Source organism: Pristiophorus japonicus, unplaced genomic scaffold (assembly GCF_044704955.1).
Source record: "Pristiophorus japonicus isolate sPriJap1 unplaced genomic scaffold, sPriJap1.hap1 HAP1_SCAFFOLD_554, whole genome shotgun sequence".
In the NCBI taxonomy this organism is placed as follows: domain Eukaryota; kingdom Metazoa; phylum Chordata; class Chondrichthyes; family Pristiophoridae; genus Pristiophorus; species Pristiophorus japonicus.
The window spans coordinates 278,520-293,995 of NW_027254461.1; the positions used below are offsets into that span (position 1 = coordinate 278,520).

The following is a 15,476-nucleotide window of genomic DNA, read 5'->3' on the forward strand; positions in this document are numbered from 1 at the left end:
TCCAGTTACAGGTAAAAGTCAGTAAAAACCTTAAGCATTTGAAACTAAACCTAATCCTAACCCTACCTACATATGTGTACATGACGGGGGTATCTTAAAAACATCACCAGCTACAGACTCAGAGAAGCTTCCGGCAAAGTGGCGTCACCATAAGGACCTCCAACCACCACAACCATCTCCCTGTGTGCCAGTGGAGAGTTTCCCCTGATTCCCATTGACCAGTTTTACTGGGGCTCCTTGATGCCACACTGGGTCAGATGTTGCCTCGATGTCGAGGGCAGTCACTCTCACCTCGCCTCTGGAATACAGCTGTGTGTCAATGTTTGGACCGAGGCTGTAATGAGGTCTGGAGCCGAGTGGTCCGGGTGGAACCCAAACTGAGCATTGGTGATCAGGATATTGGTGAGTAAGTGCCGCTGGATAGAACTGTGATGACACCTTCCATCACTTTGCTGATGATTGAGAGTAGACTGATGGGGCGGTAATTGGCCCGATTGGATTTGTCCTGCTGTTTGTGGACAGGACGTACCTGGGCAGTTTTCCATTTTCATAAAATCATAGAAATTTACAGCACGGAAGGAGGCCATTCGGCCCATCGTGTCCACGCCGGCCAACCAAGAGCTATCCAGCCTAATCCCACTTTCCAGCTCTCGGTCCGTAGCCCTGTGGGTTACGGCACTTCAGGAGCACATCCAGGTACTGTTTAAATGTGGTGAGGGTTTCAGCCTCTACCACCCTTTCAGGCCGTGAGTTCCAGACCCTCACCACCCTCTGGGTGAAGACATTTCCCCTCAAATCCCCTCTAAACCTCCCCCCAGTTACTTTAAATCTGTGTCCCCTGGTTGTTGACCCCCCTGCCAAGGGAAAAAAGCCCTCCCTTTTCACTCTATCCAGGCCCCTCATAATTTTATACACCTCAATCAGGTCTCCCCTCAGCCTCCTCTGTTCCAAAAAAACAGACCCAACCTATCCAATCTTTCCTCATCGCTAAAATTCTCCAGTCCCGGCAACATCCTGGTAAATCTCCTCTGTACCCTCTCCAGTGCAATCACATCTTTCCTGTAATGTGACCAGAACAGCACGCAGTACTCCAGCTGTGGCCTAACCCGTGTTTTATACAGTTCAAGTATAACCTCCCTGCTCTTGTATTCCATGCCTCGGCCAATAAAGGCAAGTATTCCGTATGCCTTCTTAACCACCTTATCTGCCTTCAGGGATCTGTGGGCCTGCACTCCAAGGTCCCTCTGTTCCTCTACAGCTCTCGGTGGTGTACCATTTAATGTGTATTCCCTTGCCTTGTTAGCCCTCCCCAAATGCATTACCTCACACTGCTCCGGATTGAATTCCATTTGCCAGTGTTCTGCCCCCCTGACCAGTTCATCGATAACTTCCTGCAGTCCGCAGCTTTCGTCTTTCGTCTTCATTGTCGGCTCGATGCCAGTGTTGTAGCTGCACTGGAACAGCTTGGCTCGAGGTTCGGCTAGTTCTGGAGCACGTCTTCAGCACGACAGCCGGGATGTTGTAAAGTGCCTCTACACTTACCTCCAGGGTCCAGTGTAACCCACTCCTCGCCATCGGAGAACCTCCCCGTGAGGCCGTCCATTCCCCTCCTGGCCTTCCGATCTGTCCCTGCCCCCACTCTGCTGTACCCACCCCACCCCGCCCGTGCCCCTACCCCCCAATCCCCTGGCCCCCCGCGAGTTCGGCGAGAGGCGCGAGTTCCGGGGATCGGAGAGGCCTACAAATCGCAGGATAGCTCAGATGAATACGTGGCTTGAGCAGTGGTGCAGCAGGGAGGGATTCAAATTCCTGGGACATTGGAACCGGTTCTGGGGGAGGTGGGACCAGTACAAACCGGACGGTCTGCACCTGGGCAGGACCGGAACCAATGTCCTAGGGGGAGTGTTTGCTAGTGCTGTTGGGGAGGGGTTAAACTAATATGGCAGGGGGATGGGAACCAATACAGGGAGACAGAGGGAAACAAAAAGGAGACAAAAACAAAAGACAGAAAGGAGATGAGTAAAAGTGGAGGGCAGAGAAACCCAAGGCAAAAAACAAAAGGGGCCACTGTACAGCAAAATTCTAAAGGGTCAAAGTGTAATAAAAAGGCAAGCCTGAAAACTCGGTGCCTCAATGCGAGGAGTATTCGGAACCCAGGAGAGGGCTCTGAGCTAGTTAGAATGGGTGAGAGCTCAGATGAACAGGACCCCAAGAAAGAATGCAAAAGGCAGGAGGCAACAGAGCAGAGTAGCACTGGGGTAAGTGTAAACCACAAGGTGATAGGAAGGGACAATATGTATAAATATAAAGGGGCTGCAGGAGGGGTCAAAACTCAAAATCATGGTTTAAAAACTAGTATTAAAACACTTTACCTAAACGCACGCAGCATTCGAAATAAAGTAAATAAGTTGACGGCACAAATCATTACAAATGGGTATGATTTGGTGGCCATTATAGAAACGTGGTTGCAGGGTAGCCAAGACTGGGAATTAAACAAACAGGGGTATCTGACGATTCGGAAAGATAGACAAGAAGGGAAAGGAGATGGGGTAGCTCTGTTAATAAAGGATGATATCAGGGCAGTTGTGAGAGATGATATTGGCTCTAATGAACAAAATGTTGAATCATTGTGGGTGGAGTTTAGAGATAGTAAGGGGAAAAAGTCACTGGGCGTAGTTTATAGGCCCTAAATAATAACTTCACGGTGGGGCGGGCAATAATCAAGGGAATAATGGAGGCATGTGAAAAAGGAATGGCAGTAATCATGGGGGATTTCAACCTACACATCGATTGGTCAAATCAAATCGCATGGGGTAGACTTGAGGAGGAATTCATAGAATGCATACGGGATTGTTTCTTAGAACAGTATGTTACAGAACCTGTAAGCTATCTTAGATCTGATCCTGTGTAATGAGACAGGAATAATAAACGATCTCCTCGTAAAAGATCCTCTCGGAATGAGTGATCACAGTATGGTTGAATTTGTAATACAGATTGAGGGTGAGGAAGTAGTGTCTCAAATGAGCGTACTATGCTTAAACAAAGGGGACTACAGTGGGATGAGGGCAGAGTTGGCTAAAGTAGACTGGAAACACAGACTAAACGGTGGCACAATTGAGGAACAGTGGAGGACTTTTAAGGAGCTCTTTCATGGTGCTCAACAAAAATATATTCCAGTGAAAAAGAAGGGTGGTAAGAGAAGGGATAACCAGCCGTGGAGAACCAAGGAAATAAAGGAGAGTATCAAAATAAAAACCAATGCGTATAAGGTGGCCAAGGAAAATTTTAAACGACAGCAAAGAATGACTAAGAAAGCAATAAAGAAAGGAAAGATAAATTATGAAAGTAAACTTGCGCAAAACATAAAAACAGATAGTAAAAGCTTTTACCGATATATAAAACGGAAACGGGTGACTAAAGTAAATGTTGGTCCCTTAGAAGATGAGAAGGGAGATTTAATAATGGGAAATGTGGAAATGGCTGAGACCTTAAACAATTATTTTGCTTTGGTCTTCACAGTGGAAGACACACAAACCATGCCAAAAATTGCTGGTCACGGGAATGTGGGAAGGGAGGACCTTGAGATAATCACTATCACTAGGGGGGTAGTGCTGGACAGGCTAATGGGACTGAAGGTAGACAAGTCCCCTGGTCCTGATGAAATGCATCCCAGGGTATTAAAAGAGATGGCAGAAGTTATAGCAGATGCATTCGTTATAATCTACCAAAATTCTCTGGACTCTGGGGAGGTACCAGTGGATTGGAAAGCAGCTAATGTAACGTCTCTGTTTAAAAAAGGGGGCAGACAAAAGGCAGGTAACTATAGGCCAGTTAGTTTAACATCTGTAGTGGGGAAAATGCTTGAAACTATCATTAAGGAAGAAATAGTGTGACATCTAGATAGGAATAGTGCAATCAAGCAGACGCAACATGGATTCATGAAGGGGAAATCATGTTTAACTAATTTACTGGAATTCTTTGAGGATATACCGAGCATGGTGGATAGAGGTGTACCGATGGATGTGGTGTATTTAGATTTCCAAAAGGCATTCGATAAGGTGCCACACAAAAGGTTACCGCAGAAGATAGAGGTACGCAGAGTCAGAGGAAATGTATTAGCATGGATAGAGAATTGGCTGGCGAACAGAAAGCAGTGAGTCGGGATAAATGGGTCCTTTTCGGGTTGGAAATCGGTGGTTAGTGGTGTACCACAGGGATCGGTGCTGGGACCACAACTGTTTACAATATACATAGATGACCTGGAAGAGGGGACAGAGTGTAGTGTAACAAAATTTGCAGATGACAGAAAGATTAGTGGGAAAGCGGGTTGTGTAGAGGACACAGAGAGGCTGCAAAGAGATTTAGATAGGTTAAGCGAATGGGCTAAGGTTTGGCAGATGGAATACAATGTCGGAAAATGTGAGGTCATCCACCTTGGAAAAAAACAGTAAAAGGGAATATTATTTGAATGGGGAGAAATTACAACATGCTGCGGTGCAGAGGGACCTGGGGGTCCTTGTGCATGAATCCCAAAAAGTTAGTTTGCAGGTGCAGCAGGTAATCAGGAAGGCGAATGGAATGTTGGCCTTCATTGCGAGAGGGATGGAATACAAAAGCCGGGAGGTCCTGCTGCAACTGTATAGGGTATTGGTGAGGCCGCACCTGGAGTACTGCGTGCAGTTTTGGTCACCTTACTTAAGGAAGGATATACTAGCTTTGGAGGGGGTACAGAGACGATTCACGAGGCTGATTCCGGAGATGAGGGGGTTACCTTATGATGATAGATTGAGTAGACTGGGTCTTTACTCGTTGGAGTTCAGAAGGATGAGGGGTGATCTTATAGAAACATTTAAAATAATGAAAGGGATAGACAAGATAGAGGCAGAGAGGTTGTTTCCACTGGTCGGGGAGACTAGAACTAGGGGGCACAACCTCAAAATACGGGGGAGCCAATTTAAAACCGAGTTGAGAAGGAATTTCTTCTCTCAGAGGGTTGTGAATCTGTGGAATTCTCTGCCCAAGGAAGCAGTTGAGGCTAGCTCATTGAATATATTCAAATCACAGATAGATAGATTTTTAACCAATAAGGGAATTAAGGGTTACGGGGAGCGGGCGGGTAAGTGGAGCTGAGTCCACGGCCAGATCAGCCATGATCTTGTTGAATGGCGGAGCAGGCTCGAGGGGCTAGATGGCCTACTGCTGTTCCTAATTCTTATGTTCTTATGTTCTTATGATCCATCTATTCCCCCTCCTTCACTCGCTGGCCCCGATCTATGTGTCCTCCCCCCCCCCCCACAGCACCCCCTCTCCCCCACCCCCACATGACCTGCCCCCCTCCCCCCACTCTGTGCAGCCTGGTCCCACAGGCATACGGCCCGCAGCAAGCCAGCCTGTCCCGGCGGGGAGACCGAGATTCCCAATGCAGGGTGAGCCCTGCCGTTAAATGCGGGAGGAAACCCAATCTCCCAGTTCCCCCGATCCCCTGCCCCCCCCGCCATCACAATTCAGACTGGTGTATCACTGACCAATCGACGGCTTCGGAGCGTTTGAACCCTGGGTCACGGTCTGGAGTGTAGCGATCCCAGAGACAGAGAAACAAGGGATGGTGCACTCTTCACCCAGAGAGCCCACACCATCCTGATCGAAGGTTATCGGATAGTCACCCTCCCCCGCTCCCTCCCTCTCTCCCTCCCCCACTCCCTCCCTCTCTCCACCTCTCCCTCCCCTCTCTCTCCCACTCTCCCTCTCCCCTCCCTCCCTCCTTCCAACTCTCCCTCCTCCCTCCCTCCCTCCATCCACCTCTCCCCCCTCCCTCTCTCCAACCCTCCCCCCCTCCCTCTCTCCAATCCTCTCCCTCCCCCCCACTCTCCCTCTCCCCTCCCTCCCTCCTTCCAACTCTCCCTCCTCCCTCCCTCCTTCCAACTCTCCCCCCTCCCTCCCTCCCTCCATCCACCTCTCCCCCCTCCCTCTCTCCAACTCTCCCCCCCTCCCTCTCTCCAATCCTCTCCCTCCCCCCCTCTCTCCCTCTCCCCTCCCTCCCTCCTTCCAACTCTCCCCCCTCCCTCCCTCCTTCCACCTCTCCCCCCTCCCTCTCTCCAACCCTCCCCCCCTCCCCCAGTCCCTCCCTCTCCCTCCTCCCTCTCTCCACCACTCCATCCCTCCTTCCACCTCTCCCTCCCTCCCTCTACCTTTCCCTCCCTCCCTCCTCCCTCTCTCCAACTCTCCCTCCCTCTCTCCTTCTCTCCCCCTGTCCCTCTCCCTCTCCCTCCCTCCCTCCCCCTCTCTCCCTCTCCCTCCCTCTCGCCCTCCTTCCCTCTCTTCCTCCCCCTCTCTCCCTCCCTCCCTGTCCCTCTCCCTCTCCCTCCCTCCCTCCCCCTCTCCCTCTCTCCCCCTCCCTCCCTCTCCCCCTCCCTCCCTGTCCCTCCCGCCCCCTCCCTCCCTCCAAAGACGCTGCCTGACCTGATGAGTATTTCCAGCACTTTCTGTATTTATTAGAATTCCAGCACCCGCGGTATTTTGCTTGTGTCGAGAACCAGTTTCTTTCCTCGTTCTGCTCATTAACACAAAGCAACGTTTGCAATTGCAGCTCCCAGTTGCAGAGCCGGAGTGATTTTGCCGAACATTGTGGAGGCGGGAGACGGCTGAAGTCGGATCCTCCCTGGTTCTTCACGTGAATGTTCCTCTCCCAGTCCCTGGCAAACAATGAAAGATTGATCAGGACTCTGTCCACAAACACACTGGGGGCCGACCCTGCCCCTCAGCTGGGGGCCTGTCACCCCACAAATGGGCGGAGCAGAGCGGAGAGGCCGCGGACATTTGGTGGACTGGCGGCTGATCGCCTGATTGCTCCCCCGAGGTTTCCCGGTGGTGCTGATCCGCGGTAACCGTGTCATCACCGTGCGCACGGCCGATCGGCCCCAGCCCTGGGAAAACCTTCGGCCCTCCCCGGGCTGCCAGAACAAGCTTTCACCCGGTGCACCAGTGAGACCGCGGCCTCCTGCGGCGGCCGTGTGGCTCACGTTAATGGGGCGGGCGCACTGCCGCGGCTGCCATATTGTTTTTCCTGTCGGCAGGTCTGGTCGGTAATTACACCCCCGGGTTTGGCCGGGCCGCCAACAGGCAGCCTGTCTCCCCCCCACCCAGGCCCCCTCCTGTGTGTCAGGCCCCTGGCTGGGCCCCGAAGCTCACTGAGGGCCCAGCGGGCCAACGTTTAAAAATCGCGCTATCTCCCCTTTCAGTGACGCCGTGGTGACATCATCGCGGCCACAACGCACCGTCCCGTATCCCCCTCGTGTTCACACCGCCCCTTATCTCCCTCGTGTACACACCGCCCCGTATCCCCCCTCGTGTACACACCGGCCCATATCCCCCGTCATGTACACACCGGCCCATATCCCCCTCGTGTACACACCGCCCTGTATCCCCCTCGTGTACACACCGCCCTGTATCCCCCTCGTGTACACACCGCACCGTATCCCTCTCGTGTACACACCGCACCGTATCCCCGTCGTGTGCACACCGCCCCGCATCCCCCTTGTGTACACACCGCCCTGTATCCCCCTCGTGTACACACCACCCTGTATCCCCCTTGTGTACACACCGCACCGTATCCCCCTCGTGTACACACCGCCCCGTATCCCCCTCGTGTACACACCGCACCGTATCCCCCTCGTGTACACACCGCCCCGTATCCCCCTTGTGTACACACCGCCCGGTATCCCACTCGTGTACACACCGCCCCGTATCCCCCTCGTGTACACACCGCCCCGTATCCCCCTCGTGTACACACCGCGCCGTATCCCCCCTCGTGTACACACCGGCCCATATCCCCCCTCATGTACACACCGGCCCATATCCCCCTCGTGTACACACCGCCCTGTATCCCCCTCGTGTACACACTGCCCTGTATCCCCCTCGTGTACACACCGCACCGTATCCCTCTCGTGTACACACCGCACCGTATCCCCCTTGTGTACACACCGCCCCGTATCCCCCTTGTGTACACACCGCCCTGTATCCCCCTCGTGTACACACCGCCCGGTATCCCCCTCGTGTACACACCGCACCGTATCCCCCTCGTTTACACACCGCCCCGTATCCCCCTCGTGTACACACCGCGCCGTATCCCCCTCGTGTACACACCGCCCCGTATCCCCCTCGTGTACACACCGTGCCGTATCCCCCTCGTGTACACACCGCCCTGTATCCCCCTCGTGTACACACCGCCCTGTATCCCCCTCGTGTACAAACCACCCCGTATCCCCCTATAAAGGCCAGCGGGAGTCGGGCAGTTCGAGCAGTCAGTCGAGGAGGCGGGAGCTCGGAGCAGCGCGAGTCCGGGGTCGGCGAGAGGCGTATAAAGGCCAGCGGGAGTCGAGGAGGCGGGAGCTCGGAGCAGCGCGAGTCCGGGGTCGGCGAGAGGCGTACCGGTGCAGCTACAGGGAGAAGGCAAAGATACAAAGGTGACGTCACAGCCTAGGGGGTAAGTGATTGGCTGGTGATTGGTGAGTAGTTTTTCTTTTTCTTCTTATATTGGTCAGTAACTTTTAACATTGTTATTACCAGTTTAAGTGTATCTAAGGGTTAAGACATGGCAGGAGAGCTCGGTCGGGTGTTATGCTCCTCCTGTACCATGTGGGAACTCAGGGACGCTTCCGGTGTCCCTGACGACTATGTGTGCGGGAAGTGTGTCCACCTCCGGCTCCTGACGGTCCGCGTTACGGAATTGGGGCTGAGGGTGGATTTACTCTGGAGCATCCACGATGCTGAGAATGACGTGAGTATCACGTGTAGTGAGTTGGTCTTACTGCAGGGAAAGGGTCCACAGCCAGATAGGGAATGGAAGACCAGCAGGAAGAGTAGTGCAAGGAAGGTAGTGCAGGGGTCCCCTGTGGTCATCCCCCTGCAAAACAGATACACTGCTTTGAGTGCTGTTGAGGGGGATGACACATCAGGGGAGGGCAACAGCAGCCAAGTTCATGGCACCGTGGCTGGCTCTGCTGCACAGGAGGGCAGGAAAAAGAGTGGGCGAGCGATAGTGATAGGGGATTCAATTGTAAGGGGAATAGATAGGCGTTTCTGCGGCCGCAACCGAGACTCCAGGATGGTATGTTGCCTCCCTGGTGCAAGGGTCAAGGATGTCTCGGAGCGGGTGCAGGACATTCTGAAATGGGAGGGAGAACAGCCAGTTGTCGTGGTGCACATTGGTACCAACGACATAGGTAAAAAAAGGGATGAGGTCCTACGAAACGAATTTAAGGAGCTAGGAGCTAAATTAAAAAGTAGGACCTCAAAAGTAGTAATCTCGGGATTGCTACCAGTGCCACGTGATAGTCAGAGTCGGAATCGCAGGATAGCACAGATGAATACGTGGCTTGAGCAATGGTGCAGCAGGGAGGGATTCAAATTCCTGGGGCATTGGAACCGGTTCTGGGGGAGGTGGGACCAGTACAAACCGGACGGTCTGCACCTGGGCAGGACTGGAACCAATGTCCTAGGGGGAGTGTTTGCTAGTGCTGTTGGGGAGGATTTAAACTAATATGGCAGGGGGGTGGGAACCAATGCAGGGAGACAGAGGGAAACAAAAAGGAGGCAAAAGCAAAAGACAGAAAGGAGATGAGTAAAAGTGGAGGGCAGAGAAACCCAAGGCAAAGAACAAAAAGGGCCACTGTACAGCAAAATTCTAAAAGGACAAAGGGTGTTAAAAAAACAAGCCTGAAGGCTTTGTGTCTTAATGCAAGGAGTATCCGCAATAAGGTGGATGAATTAATTGTGCAAATAGATGTTAACAAATATGATGTGATTGGGATTACGGAGACATGGCTCCAGGATGATCAGGGCTGGGAACTCAACATTCAGGGGTATTCAACATTCAGGAAGGATAGAATAAAAGGAAAAGGAGGTGGGGTAGCATTGCTGGTTAAAGAGGAGATTAATGCAATAGTTAGGAAGGACAGTAGCTTGGATGATGTGGAATCTATATGGGTAGAGCTGCAGAACACCAAAGGGCAAAAAACGTTAGTAGGAGTTGTGTACAGACCTCCAAACAGTAATAGGGATGTTGGGGAGGGCATCAAACAGGAAATTAGGGGTGCATGCAATAAAGGTGTAGCAGTTATAATGGGTGACTTTAATATGCACATAGATTGGGCTAGCCAAACTGGAAGCAATACGGTGGAGGAGGATTTCCTGGAGTGCATAAGGGATGGCTTTCTAGACCAATATGTTGAGGAACCAACTAGGGGGGAGGCCATCTTAGACTGGGTGTTGTGTAATGAGAGAGGATTAATTAGCAATCTCATTGTGCGAGGCCCCTTGGGGAAGAGTGACCATAATATGGTGGAATTCTGCATTAGGATGGAGAATGAAACAGTAATTTCAGAGACCATGGTCCAGAACTTAAAGAAGGGTAACTTTGAAGGTATGAGGCGTGAATTGGCTAGGATAGATTGGCGAATGATACTTAAGGGGTTGACTGTGGATGGACAATGGCAGACATTTAGAGACCGCATGGATGAATTACAACAATTGTACATTCCTGTCTGGCGTAAAAATAAAAAATGGAAGGTGGCTCAACCGTGGCTATCAAGGGAAATCAGGGATAGTATTAAAGCCAAGGAAGTGGCATACAAATTGGCCAGAAATAGCAGCGAACCTGGGGACTGGGAGAAATTTAGAACTCAGCAGAGGAGGACAAAGGGTTTGATTAGGGCAGGGAAAATGGAGTACGAGAAGAAGCTTGCAGGGAACATTAAGGCGGATTGCAAAAGTTTCTATAGGTATGTAAAGAGAAAAAGGTTGGTGAAGACAAACATAGGTCCCCTGCAGTCAGAATCAGGGGAAGTCATAACGGGGAACAAAGAAATGGCGGACCAATTGAACAAGTACTTTGGTTCGGTATTCACTAAGGAGGATACAAACAACCTTCCGGATATAAAAGGGGTCAGAGGGTCTAGTAAGGAGGGGGAACTGAGGGAAATCTTTATTAATCGGGAAATTGTGTTGGGGAAATTGATGGGATTGAAGGCCGATAAATCCCCAAGGCCTGATGGACTGCATCCCAGAGTACTTAAGGAGGTGGCCTTGGAAATAGCGGATGCATTGACAGTCATTTTCCAACATTCCATTGACTCTGGATCAGTTCCTATGGAGTGGAGGGTAGCCAATGTAACCCCACTTTTTAAAAAAGGAGGGAGAGAGAAAACAGGGAATTATAGACCGGTCAGCCTGACCTCAGTAGTGGGTAAAATGATGGAATCAATTATTAAGGATGTCATAGCAGTGCATCTGGAAAATGGTGACATGATAGGTCCAAGTCAGCATGGATTTGTGAAAGGGAAATCATGCTTGACAAATCTTCTGGAATTTTTTGAGGATGTTTCCAGTAAAGTGGACAAAGGAGAACCAGTTGATGTGGTATATTTGGACTTTCAGAAGGCTTTCGACAAGGTCCCACACAAGAGATTAATGTGCAAAGTTAAAGCACATGGGATTGGGGGTAGTGTGCTGACATGGATTGAGAACTGGTTGTCAGACAGGAAGCAAAGAGTAGGAGTAAATGGGTACTTTTCAGAATGGCAGGCAGTGACTAGTGGGGTACCGCAAGGTTCTGTGCTGGGGCCCCAGCTGTTTACATTGTACATTAATGATTTAGACGAGGGGATTAAATGCAGTATCTCCAAATTTGCGGATGATACTAAGTTGGGTGGCAGTGTGAGCTGCGAGGAGGATGCTATTAGGCTGCAGAGTGACTTGGATAGGTTAGGTGAGTGGGCAAATGCATGGCAGATGAAGTATAATGTGGATAAATGTGAGGTTATCCACTTTGGTGGTAAAAACAGAGAGACAGACTATTATCTGAATGGTGACAGATTAGGAAAAGGGGAGGTGCAACGAGACCTGGGTGTCATGGTACATCAGTCATTGAAGGTTGGCATGCAGGTACAGCAGGCGGTTAAGAAAGCAAATGGCATGTTGGCCTTCATAGCGAGGGGATTTGAGTACAGGGGCAGGGAGGTGTTGCTACAGTTGTACAGGGCCTTGGTGAGGCCACACCTGGAGTATTGTGTACAGTTTTGGTCTCCTAACCTGAGGAAGGACATTCTTGCTATTGAGGGAGTGCAGCGAAGGTTCACCAGACTGATTCCTGGGATGGCGGGACTGACCTATCAAGAAAGATTGGATCAACTGGGCTTGTATTCACTGGAGTTCAGAAGAATGAGAGGGGACCTCATAGAAACGTTTAAAATTCTGACGGGTTTAGACAGGTTAGTTGCAGAAAGAATGTTCCCAATGTTGAGGAAGTCCAGAACCAGGGGTCACAGTCTGAGGATAAGGGGTAAGCCATTTAGGACCGAGATGAGGAGAAACTTCTTCACCCAGAGAGTGGTGAATCTGTGGAATTCTCTGCCACAGAAAGTAGTTGAGGCCAATTCACTAAATATATTCAAAAGGGAGTTAGATGAAGTCCTTACTACTCAGGGGATCAAGGGTTATGGCGAGAAAAGCAGGAAGGGGGTACTGAAGTTGAATGTTCAGCCATGAACTCATTGAATGGCGGTGCAGGCTAGAAGGGCTGAATGGCCTGCTCCTGCACCTATTTTCTATGTTTCTATGTTTCATGTACATACCGCGCCGTATCCCCCTCGTGTACACACCGCCCCGTATCCCCCTCGTGTACACACCGCGCCGTATCCCCCTCGTGTACACACCGCTCCGTATCCCCCTCGTGTACACACTGCACCGTATCCCCCTCGTGTACACACCGCTCCGTATCCCCCTCGTGTACACACCGCTCCGTATCCCCCTCATGTACACACTGCTCCGTATCCCCCTCGTGTACACACCGCCCCGTATCCCCCTCGTGATGTCACCACCCTGTATCCCCCTCGTGTACACACCGCCCCTTATTCCCCTCGTGTACACACCGCCCCATATCCCCCTCGTGATGTCAGCAACCCGTATCCCCCTCGTGTACACACCGCGCTGTATCCTCCTCGTGTACACACCGCTCCGTATCCCCCTCGTGTACACATCGCGCCGTATCCCCCTCGTGTACACACAATTCGCCGTATCCCCCTCGTGTACAAACTGCTCCGTATCCCCCTCGTGATGTCACCGCCCCGTATCCCCCTCGTGTACACACCGCCCCGTATCCCCCTCGTGTACACAACGCGCCGTATCCCCCTCGTGTACACACCGCTCCGTATCCCCCTCGTGTACACACCGGCCCATATCCCCCCTCGTGTACACACCGGCCCATATCCCCCTCGTGTACACACCGCCCTGTATCCCCCTCGTGTACACACCGCCCTGTATCCCCCTCGTGTACACATTGCCCTGTATCCCCCCTCGTGTACACACCGCACCGTATCCCTCTCGTGTACACACCGCACCGTATCCCCCTTGTGTACACACCGCCCCGTATCCCCCTTGTGTACACACCACCCGGTATCCCCCTCGTGTACACACCGCCCCGTATCCCCCTCGTGTACACACCGCGCCGTATCCCCCTCGTGTACACACCGCCCCGTATCCCCCTCGTGTACACACCGCCCCGTATCCCCCTCGTGTACACACCGCGCTGTATCCCCCTCGTGTACACACCGCTCCGTATCCCCCTCGTGTACACACTGCACCATATCCCCCTCGTGTACACACCACTCCGTATCCCCCTCGTGTACACACTGCTCCGTATCCCCCTCATGTACACACTGCTCCGTATCCCCCTCGTGTACACACCGCCCCGTATCCCCCTCGTGATGTCACCACCCCGTATCCCCCTCGTGTACACACCGCGCTGTATCCCCCTCGTGTACACACCGCTCCGTATCCCCCTCGTGTACACAACGCGCCGTATCCCCCTCGTGTACACACCGCGCCGTATCCCCCTCGTGTACAAACTGCTCCGTATCCCCCTCGTGATGTCACCACCCCGTATCCCCCTCGTGTACACAGCGCCCATTTTCCCCCTCGTGATGTCACCACCCCGTATCCCCCTCGTGTACACACCGCGCTGTATCCCCCTCGTGGACACACCGCTCCGTATCCCCCTCGTGCACACAACGCACCGTATCCCCCTCGTGTACACACCGCGCCATATCCCCCTCGTGTACACACCGCGCCGTATCCCCCTCGTGTACACACCGCACCGTATCCCCCTCGTGTACACACCGCCCCATATTCCCCTCGTGATGTCACCACCCTGTATCCCCCTCGTGTACACACCGCTCCGTATCCCTCTCGTGTACACACTGCACCATATCCCCCTCGTGTACACACCGCTCCGTATCCCCCTCGTGTACACACTGCTCCGTATCCCCCTCATGTACACACTGCTCCGTATCCCCCTCGTGTACACACCGCCCCGTATCCCCCTCGTGATGTCACCACCCCGTATCCCCCTCGTGTACACACCGCGCTGTATCCCCCTCGTGTACACACCGCTCCGTATCCCCCTCGTGTACACAACGCGCCGTATCCCCCTCGTGTACACACCGCGCCGTATCCCCCTCGTGTACAAACTGCTCCGTATCCCCCTCGTGATGTCACCACCCCGTATCCCCCTCGTGTAAACAGCGCCCATTTTCCCCCTCGTGATGTCACCACCCCGTATCCCCCTCGTGTACACACCGCGCTGTATCCCCCTTGTGTACACACCGCTCCGTATCCCCCTCGTGCACACAACGCGCCGTATCCCCCTCGTGTACACACCGCGCCGTATCCCCCTCATGTACACACCGCGCCATATCCCCCTCGTGTACACACCGCCCCATATTCCCCACGTGATGTCACCACCCTGTATCCCCCTCGTGTACACACTGCCCCATATCCCCCTCGTGTACACACTGCCCCATATCCCCTTCGATTACACACCGCCCCATATCCCCCTCGTGATGTCACCACCCCGTATCCCACTCGTGTACACACCACGCTGTATCCCCCTCGTGTACACACCGCTCCGTATCGCCCTCGTGTACACAACGCGCCGTATCCCCCTCGTGTACACACCACGCCGTATCCCCATCGTGTACACACCGCGCCGTATCCCCCTCGTGATGTCACCACCCGTATCCCCCTCGTGTACACACTACCCCGTATCCCCCTCGTGTACACACTACCCCGTATCCCCCTCGTGTACACACCACTCCGTATCCCCCTCGTGTACACACTGCTCCGTATCCCCCTCATGTACACACTGCTCCGTATCCCCCTCGTGTACACACCGCCCCGTATCCCCCTCGTGATGTCACCAGCCCGTATCCCCCTCGTGTACACACCGCGCTGTATCTCCCTCGTGTACACACCGCTCCGTATCCCACTCGTGTACACAACACGCCGTATCCCCGTCGTGTACACACCGCGCCGTATCCCCCTCGTGTACAAACTGCTCCGTATCCCCCTCGTGATGTCACCACCCCGTATCCCCCTCGTGTACAGAGCGCCCATTTCCCCCCTCGTGATGTCACCACCCCATA

General features: G+C 53.0%; 1 protein-coding gene across 2 annotated transcripts in view; it reads right to left on the reverse strand.

The window, feature by feature from the left end:
- Positions 1-6,494: 6,494 nt before the first annotated feature.
- Positions 6,495-15,476, reverse strand: part of LOC139254497 (microtubule-actin cross-linking factor 1, isoforms 6/7-like) — a 75,300-nt gene continuing 66,318 nt past the window's right edge. For both annotated transcript variants that reach the window (XM_070873712.1, XM_070873711.1), the window contains exon 10: positions 6,495-6,692. In XM_070873712.1, coding sequence (XP_070729813.1) covers positions 6,667-6,692 — 26 coding nt within the window. In that variant the 3' untranslated portion in view covers positions 6,495-6,666. The remainder of the gene's footprint in view (positions 6,693-15,476) is intronic.